We start from the raw sequence: 12,033 nt of genomic DNA on the forward strand, positions 1-12,033 counted from the left end.
AACCATGTTATAAGACGAAGGAGTTTAACTTTGAGAAAATAAACATGTTCAGTGCTCTGAGTGAAAGTCAAGGAAAGAGAATTCTGCATCCAGGACTCTCAAACTCGGTCCTTTTTGTTCTTCATGCTTACAATGACCTTTTTCTGTTTTTAAACGAATGTTGAAGGAGATAGAGCAATGGGCAGTTTCTTGTAGAGTTAACAAATAATGACTAAAATATGTTCAGCATTAAGAATAGTACTGTCATGATGTACCAAAATAAAAAGGACAGACTAGAGGTTGAGGATTTAAAAGACTTCATCAAATGTGTTGAAAATCTCCCACTTGGAATTAACTATAGGACAACCAGCTAATTCTGAATGTGGAAGACGCTGTGCTCCCAACACAATCGCTAGCATAAATTCCAGGAGCTGTGATAGTAATTAAGTTGATGTTTCCTTGCTTTTCTGTGCAACCCGGGTAACAGAGGCATAAGAATGTTACTGTTTTTTGTTTTGGTTTTTGTTTTGTCTATTGCATTTATCTATTCATAGAAACCACCCGATTTATTTCACTGTCAGCCTGTAAATAAACAGAAAACAAAACTACAAACTATCGTAAAACAAGTCAGAAAACACAGAGGAAGAGCCTTTCTTTCTGGACAGCTGCAAGTGAGAAACAAAATCGGAAATAATGCTGGGTAAAACATTTCAAATCTGCAATGCTTCTTCTCTTACTCCACTCACAAGGTGCTCATAAGCAATTAAGAAGTAACTCACTGGACAAGATAATGAAGAATGAAAAAAGCACGAGGCATACAAAAGAAATGACATCCACAATACATTGTCAATTTGGCTTTGCCTGAGCACACCTGAAGATATCCAAGTTCTTTTTTTTTAATGTTTATTTATTTTTGAGAGAGAGACAGACAGACAGAGTGTGAGTGGGGGAGGAGCAGAGACAGAGGGAGATGTGGGGGAGGAGCAGAGAGAGAGGGAGACACAGAATCCGAAGCAGACTCCAGGCTCCGAGCTGCCAGCACAGAGCCTGATGCAGGGCTCGAACCCACGAACCGTGACATCATGACCTGAGTTGAAGTTGGACGCTTAACCAACTGAGCCACCCAGCACCCTAAAGGTATCCAAGTTCTAACTGGAGTCCAAACATGTGAACCAAAATCCTATTTACATTTTTTTTAACATTTATTCATATTTGAGAGTGAGAGAGACAGAGCATGAGCAAGGGAGGGACAGAGAGAGGGAGTCACAGAATCTGAAGCAGGCTCCAGGCTCCGAGCTGTCAGCACAGGGCCCAATGCAGGGCTCGAACTCACGGACTGCGAGATCATGACCTGAGCTGAAGTCGGACACCCAACCGACTGAGCCACCCAGGTGCCCCCCCCCCCCGTTTTTTTAAAAAACATTTATTCATTTTTGAGAGTGAGAGAGGCAGAGCATGAGCAAGGGAGGGACAGAGAGAGGGAGTCTATTTACATTTTTAAAAACTTAATATAGTAAAGACTCCAAACGAGAAAGCAAAATACTCCATAAACTTTAATAATGTCTCATGGTAATATAGAAGAAAATGTATCACCCTTTCTGATGTAATGTATTTAGTTTCTGATCCTGAAGTCCCAAAAGTCTCTATCCAACTATCTGACATTGCTACCTAGAGGTCTAGGAAGCATCTCAAACTGAATGTTTCCAAGACGGAAGTCTTGGCTTCCACCCCTCTCTCAACCTTTCTCCTCCCTTCAGACTTTCTCACCTCAGTTAATTAATGGCCCTGGCATCCACATAATTACTCTCACCCCAAAGCTGGTGGTTTTCCTTGAGTCCTCTCTTTCACTGCCACCAGCCCCTGCGCCCAATCCAGTTGATCAACACATTTCATCAGCTCTACCTTTGGGATATATCTCAAACCAACCCTTGGCATACCTCCACCTGTTACTCTGGTGCTCATAACTGGTCTCAATGGTCGCTATGCTTCCATTCATATTTCTTCCTATCATCCCTTTTCCAAACAACAGTTAAGGTGCTCTTTTAAAAACGTAAATGCGGGGGGAGGGCGCCTTGGTGGCTCAGTCGGTTAAGAGTCTGATTCTTGGTTTTGGCTCAGGCCGTGATCTCATGGTTTGTGAGTTCGAGTCCCACGTTGGGCTCCACAGCTGGCAGCCCAGAGCCTGCTTGGGGTTCTCTCTCTGCCTCTCTCTCTGCCTCTTCCCTGCTCATACTGTTGCTGTCTCTCTCAAAATAAATAAATAAAAACTTTAAAAAAGGTAAATGGATGAAAGAGTGAATGAATGAATGAAGTTCTGTCCCTTGTCTACAACCCTTCTATGACTTCTTAATGCACTTAAAATAAAATCTGAACTATTTACTTGGTCTGAGGGTCGCTATAATGTGCCAGGCTTGGTGACCACACATGGTCGGGCTCCAGCCCGCCTCTTTATGTATCCCTTCCACCTCCTTGGTCATAGGGCTATGGTTATACCGGACCCCTCTCCATTCCTCAGCACTGCCAAGCTCGATTTTCTCAGGACCTTGGAGTGTTGCCCTCTCTGTCTGAATTCTTTTCTCCTAGAGCTTTGTACAGATGGCTCCTTCTTGTTATCCTGTCAATTTTCTCTGACCACACTATTAAAAAACAAAAAAAACAACAAAGCCAATCCCCCTTTGTAGTCAAACCCAGCTACTCTCTGCACTGTCCAGTATGACAGCACTAGCCACGTGTGGCTATCAAGCACTTGAAATGTGACCAGTCTGAATGTCAAGGTGCTGTAAGTGTAAAATATGCAAATTTAAAAGGCTTAGTACACAAAAAGGCAAAATAGCTCATCAATAATTTTCAGGTTACATGCTGAAATGATAATATTTGTGATACACTGGTTTAGCTAAAATAGATTATAATTTATGTCTCTCTCTACTATTTCAAATGTGACTATTAGAAAATTTTAATTATCTATGTGGTTTGAACATATAGCTCACTTTACATTTTTGTTGGCTAGCATTGCTTGATTCCATTATGCTATTTTATTTTGTTTGTTGCACTTTTCGGAAATTATCTTTTTTGTTCACTCATTGGCCATATTCCCCCATTATAATGTAGCTCCGTGAGAGCAGGAACCTTGAGTGTTTTTTTCATTGCCGTATCCCAATTTCTAGAACACCGCCCGGCACAAAGAGGGCACTCGGTAAATGTTTACTGAATGAGCAAATGATTGAAAACTTCCCAGTCTTTTCTTTCTACCATTTCCATAGTTGTGATAAGAGAGGCCAGCAAACCTAAGAATGTTCTACACTGCAGGGGAAGGAAAGAGTCCAAGAATATGGGGTGCCATATTCAAAGATGTTTGAAACTTTTCTCCTCACTTATTATCTAACATAATCTCCTCCTGGGCTTTAAGTTCTTGTAGGAAGGGCCCATGGTTCTTGCATCCATACCCTTCCATACTGATTAGCAGAGTATGTCGGTAAAAATATCAGTGACAATTGGGGCGCCTGGGTGGCTCAGTCGGTTAAGAGGCCGACTTCGGCTCAGGTCATGATCTCACGGTCCGTGAGTTTGAGCCCCGCGTCAGGCTCTGTGCTGACAGCTCGGAGCCTGGAGCCTGTTTCCGATTCTGTGTCTCCCTCTCTCTGACCCTCCCCTGTTCATGCTCTGTCTCTCCCTGTCTCAGAAATAAATAAAACGTTAAAAAAAAAAATTAAAAAAAAAAATATCAGTGACAATAAAGTTACCATAATCGCAGAGCTACCACACTTGAGCCCTTATTTTGTGGCCGGCATTGTACTTATTATTTATTGTTTTATTTATAAAGTCTCTAAGTGAGGAATTATTGTTGTATTTTTAAGATGAGAAAACAGGACTAGTAAAGGTCACTAACTGACTTAAGATGGACTAGTTAGCTGGTAGGGACATTCAAATCCACATCATGCTGATGTCACAAGCCATGCAAACACTGAATCACCACGCTGACGATACAGCACATGCTGAAAAACTTTTACCGTGACTGATTAACACTAAAAATCATGTTCAGTGTAAAAAAAAAAAAAAAAAAGGACAGCATCAAAAGTTGTGGTGATGTGGTGACACTCCCCAGAAAGCAGCAAGCGATTTATGAGCCACTGTGCAAAGAGCAAAGCCCCGGGCTTGGCTGTGTCGTACCTGACTTCCAGGTGTAGGACCAGCAAGCAGCGGTCAGCCATATCCTGGAAAGATCTGGCAAGTTCGCTCAGAGTCTGCATGATCTGTTCCGACACTGGGGGAAGATCCATGTTCACGTGGCTCTCTTGAGCAGGAGACAGCACTGAAAGAAGTGAGGAGAAAACACCAGTCACTGCACTAGGTGCCCACAGATTTGTTTGAAGCGACGCACTATTTTGTTGTTCATCGTGTTTTGACCAATTTGGCTAATGTCAGTGTTGGCAGCATGAGACGTCCAAGACATGACAGCCTACCTCTGTACTCGATTCAACACAGATCGTCTGCAATCAACTCACAGAATTATAGAACAGAAACTCAGAGCTGGAAGTGACTTTAATCGTCATCTGGCCCAACCATGTGGTCTCTGCTTGTGTCCCTTGTACATCTTCAAGTGGCTGTTGCGCTTCCGGTTGTATTACTCACACAAATGTTTACGAAAGAAAATTCGATACCTTTTAAGGCAGCCTACTTCATCTCTGAAGGATTTGACTATCTATATCTAGCCGTTATCTGTTGCCGTTAATTTCTTGTTTTTAAGTTTGTTTATTTTGAGAGAGAGAGAGCACGCACATGCACACATGTGTACACAAGCGAGTGAAAGAGAGAGTGGGAGAGACAGAGAATCCCAAGCAGGCTCTGTGCTGTCAGCCGTCAGTGCAGAGCCTGACGTGGGGCTTGAAGTCACAATGCTGAGATCATGACGTGAGCTGAAACCAAGAGTCGGATGCTTAACCAGCTGAGCCACCCAGGCGCCGCTGTTGCCATTCAATTCTAATCACTGGCTCTGATCCTACCAACTTTGCAATCATTGCCCTATATGCTGGTACTTCAAGTATTGAAGATATCCCCTCTTTTGGCTTCCCTGAAGTCCTCCCCTTCCCAGGCTAACTGTCCCCAGTTTTTCAGGTATTCCTCAACTAATCAGATTGAATTATTTTATAATTCTCATAATTTGCTAACAAAAACATTCTGTCCCTTGAAATGTGTAGTAAATACTACAGTAGGTCTGACCTTTCTAGAGAGAATGATCAGCCCCCCTGTTCTGGATGCTATGCTGCTTGCACGTAAGCCCGGAATCTTCTTGGGGGGGGGGGGGTTAGGCAGAGCACGCTGTATTCTACTTTAACTTGTACAGAGCTTATAATCAGTTAAAAGCCCCAAAAGGTCTTTGTGGAAAATCTGAGAAAGCTACCTTCTGTATCCCTATCAAGTAATTGACAAAATTTAACAGCAAAAGTGCGAACCACATTTGTGTCTAGACTTCTGCTGCATATCCCGTTACCCACAGTTTCTCAAAGATCACCAGCAATTAACTTGGCAATTTCATTGAGGAGTTCTTAGTTCTCTAGAGTTTCCAAGACTGGCTTTGAATCCTGTCTCCACTACTTACTTATTATGTGACTGAGAGCTAAATCCTTAAATTATGTCTGCCTCAGTTTCTCGCTGTCAAATGGAGATAATAGTACCTATGACATGGGGTTTTGGGGGGGCATTAAATGGGCCATTGTAGGTAAGACACATAGAAGAACAGCATGTCAATCCCCCTTAAAATTATACAAATAATAAGCAATTATCATTATTCATTGGCATGTGACTTGTCCAGGTTAAGAGTCTTAAGCTTAATTATAGCAACAAGGTACTTAAAAGGTAATCCCATCTTGAAATTCCGTTACTGGTATTTTTTGCTTTTCCATCTGAAAATTCTTCTCTCTGTCAGAGGACGCAGTATCTTTTGGAAGAAAGGCTCCTGGGATCTAGGGCACGTAAGATTTGGCAAAGCATCACTGACTAACTCAGGAGGGGTTTGCCTCACAGGGTAGAGAGTCACATCTGACTACAGCGGTGTCTGCCGTCACAGCCTTTCACAGCTGCATCTGTTTCTGGACTTTGCTAAGCCCAGAGAAGGACCCAGAGAGACAGTCCAGCTTCATAAGGCCAAGATCTCCTCTGGAGAACCAGACTTTAATACATGGCAAAGATTAAACAAAAAAACAAACAAACAAACAAACAAATTCAGGCCAAGGGATCTGATCTGTAAGGAAGAAGGAAATGCAGTGAAATAGTCTTCGCATTACTGCCAGCCCTGGCATCGTTCAAGATGCTCACCACCTCGATCTGTAGGAATGGACACGTGGCATGGTGCCGCCTCTCTCAGGTTAACACTGCTCATGCTGTACGATTGCGAGGTGAGATCACTGCCTTCATAATGTTTTCATTTGGCAGGCTGGATGAAAGTGACTACGAGTAACACTTTTCTAATACTTCAAAGCATGTTAGGGCTTTTGAGTCCCTGGACTCCACTGCCGAATGACGGTCAGTTACTGTGGTTTGAGAGCTCTTTAAGTGCCAACGATAAGGTGCAGAAATCAGACCCCGAAGAAATCAGACACCCGGCTTGAGGTCCAGAGTTATACCGATCTCCTAAACTCCACCAAAGGCATTCTAGACAAATTCCACCAAGGAAGTTAAATTAAAAAAAGAATCCAAGTAGAGTAAGTTAATGGAAGAGAAACAGTCCAGATAACACTTGGAATGAGGGAGGTAAAAAGGAGTTTAAAAAAGCAGCACATTGTACATTTCACTTGACTGTAATCTACAACAAAAACATAACATTTTAGTAAAGGAGCATGAAAAATCACAGCCCAGAGTTCTACTGAAAAGCTGGCCTCTGAATTCCTGAGGGCTCACTGAAATTTGTGAAGTTTTCTTAACAGGAAGGAATAGACTGAGGCAAAAACTGCTGAGCACGGCAAACAAATACCACACAAAACAAGGAACACTCTCTTAAATGTCCAGTGGAAATCTACAAACAAGCAGTGCTGACGGAATTGGCTTGGGATATAGTCAAGATAGAAGGCTACTGGACAGACACAAACGGACACATCCTTTTAGAGGCTATGTGGTTATAGATCTTGGGGATTGTTCTTCATATCAGCAAAGCCCACATATACTAGACTTTAAAAATGTTAGTACTTGCTCATTTAATTAAAATATACACTTTGAGCTGTTTTGCTAATACTAGGGAGGGGTCGCATCAGATCATTCGTCCTATTCCATTCCTCTTACAACCATTGTATAAAAGCAGGCATCTTTGAGACTCCTAGCTAACTAATTGTGGCAATGTAACTGTGGCTTTCTGTACTCAATTGATTGGTCTATATGAGGATGCTGACACTTGCTCTCTAGGGCAGACACTGCTTGGTTAGGTGAACCAACACATATTTCCAATTCTCCCCTGCTCACTCTGCAAGACTCCAGAAACCTAAATGCTTGCATTCCGAGCCTTGTTTGTAGCTAGAGGAGGCCATGTGTCACCATTTGCCCAACGACCTTCAAACAGACTCTTCAGTGGCAGCTTGATCTAATCCTGGACCAATTCTGCAACCCGTCTTTTGATGGGGAAACAAAAGTACGGGTCGTTGCCGCAAAAAAATTTCTGGATCTTCATCTCAAGAACACCTTCCATGCCTCTTGTCCTTCCTCTGCCAGCGCTTGGTTTGGCTCTTTCCTGTTCTCGGCAGCCTCCCCAAATTTGTGCCGCTGCCTTGTCCTTCCTATTCTCTCCTCACCCCTCTCTTACGGACCTCAGATTCTCATTAAGACTTCAAAGGAATCGTCAACACGTGCTTTCTCTGTGGTCTTGCCTCTTCTATTAACTTTTCCACGTGTCATAATTCTTCTGCCTTCACCACATTATTACATCGTTATTCAGATGATATCCTAATTGCCAAATCCAATGGGTGCTTTTCAGTCCTAATTTCAGAAAGGTTCTCTGCTACGTTCAATTTTTCTTAAATTTCTGTTCTCTTTTGGCTTAGATGGCACCCTACACCCGTGGATGTACTTTTACGTCCCTGACATTGTTTTCATGGTCTCCTTCCCTGGATCCTCTCCCTGTAGCCCACCCACGAGTGCTGGTGTTCCCAGGCCTTTTTTCTCTATTCATTTCCCTTACTTGTCATTCTGTATGTTCTCTCTGAGTGAGCTCATCCATTTTCAGAGTTTTTGCTATTACCTAGGGACTGGTGACTCCTAAACTTCATGTGATCAAGTGTGTGCAGGCTAGCTTTACCTGTGTACATCCCACAGGCATCTCAAATGCAGTGTGTCCAAAACTAAGCTCATTATCTATCTTTGGCATCTACTCTTTACCCTGAATTCCCTTTCCATCGGGGGTGTGGCAATCTAGGAATCTCAGCTGCAAACCTGAGAGTGATTTTTGAGCCCTCCTTTCCCTCACTCTCCTCGGCAAAGGCTAATTTCTGCAAATTCCATTTCCTGTCTCTTAACAGCTTAAAAAAATTTTTTTTAATGTTTATTTTCGAAAGACAGAGAGAGATAGAGCATGAGCAGGGGAGGGGCAGAGAGAGAGGGAGGGAGACACAGAATCCGAAGCAGGCTCCAGGCTCTGAGCTGTCAGCACAGACCCTGATGTGGGGCTCGAACTCATGAGCCATGAGATCGTGACCCGAGCCAAAGCTGGACGCTTAACTGACCGAGCCACCCAGGCACCCTTGTCTCTTAATATCTTTTGTCTTTTCTGGATCTGTTGCGATTTTCTTGGTTTAGCCCTCACCTCTTCCATGAACTACCACAATAGTAGGCCTCATGCCTGGCCTCTACCTTAATTCAACCCTCCATATTTAGCTCGCTAAATATGAGTTAGAGAAGTAGAGTTATTTATCTAAAACACAAATTAGACTTTGTCACCTTCTTGTAAAAATAACATCAGTGTTTCCCATTGCTGATATGTTGAAGTCCAAGCTCCTTAAACAACTAGGCTTTCCATGGTTTTTGGTTTCTGTCCAACACTTTAGTTTTTCTCCATCTTTCACCATTTTCTCCTTCCTCGCCAATTTATCTCCCTTCCTTCCCATCCTGGCCCTTTAATCTGACATCTTTTGAAAGCAAGTTCCCAAAACATATCTCGCTGTTTTCAGGATTCTATACCTTCCATGGCTCTTAATCCCCTTTCTAAACTATTCGTGCTTTCTGGCTCAGGAAGTGTTTCCTGACTCTCCAGGCAGGGTCACTGGCTCCTCTGGGGGTTTTCTTTCCACATAATTCTATTACAGTAGTTATCATATTCCACTGGCATTATCTGTTTATCAGTATGTCCCCCTAGCAGATCATTAACTCCTTCAGGGCAGAGATTATCTATATATCTATATCTATCTATATCTGCTGGAGGCATGGCAGGAGCTCAATCAACGCTTTTTTAATTAAACAGAACAAGTGATTTAATTGACCAACGTGACAGGACAAAGAATTCACATAATAACAGACTGATAAAAATCAGGAAAGAGAAGGCAGAGCTTGCCACTTACAATTATAACTTCTTCCTTAGTTTCTTGAGTATATTTTGGGGGCTGAGTGGGGATATGGAAATAGCTCATTATAACTGGTGTCCTGGGCTATTCAGGAATCTTGCAGAAGCACAGGCTAAAGGCTTTCTGGTCAATTCCTACCACCCAAGCACTCTCCTTATAAACTGTGTTGCCGTTAGAAGTCACTTTAATTTCCACCTTGTGGCAGCCAAGACTTGGGGGTCCTCTCCTTTTGACTGACTTAAAGTCCCCGGCATATCAAATAACCAGCATCTTTCAAGGAAAGCCAACATGCTGTCATGGAGGGGCAATCAGCCTAGGACATTAGGATGTCTCAAGTGGTTCCACATCCTAATATTAACCAGACTGAAATGTGTTTAAGTCTTAAAATTAGTCAAAATTGGACTCATTCAGACCCAGAAGAGCATCTGTTTTCAAGGATGCAGCTGCTCCACTTTCAATGGCAACTTACTGTGACTTCTTTAATTGATTCATGTGAGGATGTCCTTGTGCATCTGCAATATTATCTAAAATTGCCACAATATTAGCTTAGACCGGTATCAGCTGTCGCGAAAGTGATAAATTGAAAAGGGAAAGATGGTTATCATGGCAGGAAAAGAAAGGTTAACTCTGTGAATTCCAGCTTTTCAGAAGATGGTTAAAAGACAATGAAGAATGATCCCATGAGATCTAATGGCTGGAAAACATTTTAGAAGATCAAATTTTGGTACAATTGTTATTTCTGACTCCCCTTGCTATTTGTATGGCAAAATGACAGACACCACAGAATGACGTCTGCTTGAACCCAGAATAAATTTACTTAATTTCTAATCTTCAGTTTCCCTGTTTAGAAAACTGTGGTAATAGCATCTTCCTCCCTCCCAGAGCAATGGGTTATTAGGTTCTGTAAATAATTTTGAGATCCTTTGATGTTGTTACCTGGCTGACATTTTTAAAAAATAAAAAAATACGACTGCTGATTAGGGCTGTGACATTAAGGACTCATGAGGGGCGCCTGGGTGGCGCAGTCGGTTAAGCGTCCGACTTCAGCCAGGTCACGATCTCGCGGTCCGTGAGTTCGAGCCCCGCGTCGGGCTCTGGGCTGATGGCTCAGAGCCTGGAGCCTGTTTCCGATTCTGTGTCTCCCTCTCTCTCTGCCCCTCCCCCGTTCATGCTCTGTCTCTCTCTGTCCTAAAAATAAATAAACGTTGGAAAAAAAAAAAAAATTTAAGGACTCATGAGGCTCACGGAGTCAAAGGGGGCTGTGACAGGAGACCCTCCACCTAACTCTCCCCTCTCCTTAAATGCCTGAGGGCTGTGCTACTGTGGAGCCCAACCCGGGGGTAGGATTTAAAGGCGTCAGACACTATGACGTTGTGGTTCCAAGCTGGACCGTCAATGACAATGGGAGCTAGCTCTGTCCTCAGTCTTCTCAATTTTTCTGTGCCACCATCCCTACTTTTTATTCATTCCCTTGAATTATTTGCAAGCCTATACAAGCTAACCGTCTCCCTACCCCCGTGTTTTGTACACAGTAGTCACTTTATAAGTGTTTGTCAAGTACGTCACTTATGTGTTTGTGAAACCTACTGGCTTCTGGAAGCATAGGTGATCTTCGCGAACTGAAGGATCCACCGTCTTATTCGCGTCTAATTTGAATCTTCTCAGGACAGCGATGTCCTTTCTTTCATGAAACTAATGTTTCATGGTGACTCTTTTTCATCATTCATTCTTTTTCCTGAAACACATTTTTAACCCCTCGCTATTCTTTGCCAGTCCTAGCTGTTGCCACTGTGATCAAATAATTTATTTTGTCACTCCTTGCCACCCACTGAACAATCTAGAACCTAGTTTGAAGTTCTTTTGCTACATTTTTGTACAAGAACAGGCCTTATCTAAGAATCATGTTTGGTAGGTTCTCTTCATTTTGCTTCCTATTTCAAGAGCAATGGTTCTTTTAAAATAATAACTAGTTCTTTTCGGTCCAGATTTCCCTAGAAGATTTGGGGGTGAACAAATAAAGTCAGTTGATTTTAAAAACCAAAATGTTGGGGCGCCTGGGTGGCGCAGTCGGTTAAGCGTCCGACTTCAGCCAGGTCACGATCTCGCGGTCCGTGAGTTCGAGCCCCGCGTCGGGCTCTGGGCTGATGGCTCAGAGCCTGGAGCCTGTTTCCGATTCTGTGTCTCCCTCTCTCTCTGCCCCTCCCCCGTTCATGCTCTGTCTCTCTCTGTCCCAAAAAATAAATAAATGTTGAAAAAAAAAATTTAAAAACAAAACAAAACAAAAAAAAAACCAAAAAAAACCAAAATGTTGACTCGGATTGTTCCTTGGCCTATAGAATTCCAACGGCAAGGGATAGCGATGTAGACGTTATTCAGATTAGACCATGTACATGCATCCATGTGTATAACCAACTCTGGAAATACAGCCTACTCTGTGAGACGTAACACCCAACCAATGAATTCTTTTACAGCTAATAGCTACGCGGCACGAATGCCAACCCTTTTCACCGCTGCTTCC

General features: G+C 42.8%; 1 protein-coding gene across 1 annotated transcript in view; it reads right to left on the reverse strand.

Moving 5' to 3' along the window:
* EXOC4 (exocyst complex component 4) overlaps window positions 1-12,033 on the reverse strand; it is a 765,046-nt gene that overhangs the window by 67,934 nt on the left and 685,079 nt on the right. The window contains exon 15 of the mRNA XM_025930053.2: window positions 4,147-4,288. Coding sequence (XP_025785838.1) covers window positions 4,147-4,288 — 142 coding nt within the window. The remainder of the gene's footprint in view (window positions 1-4,146; window positions 4,289-12,033) is intronic.

The sequence above is a fragment of the Puma concolor genome, chromosome A2 (genome assembly GCF_028749965.1).
Source record: "Puma concolor isolate L17-30 chromosome A2, mPumCon1.1.hap2, whole genome shotgun sequence".
NCBI lineage: Eukaryota > Metazoa > Chordata > Mammalia > Carnivora > Felidae > Puma > Puma concolor.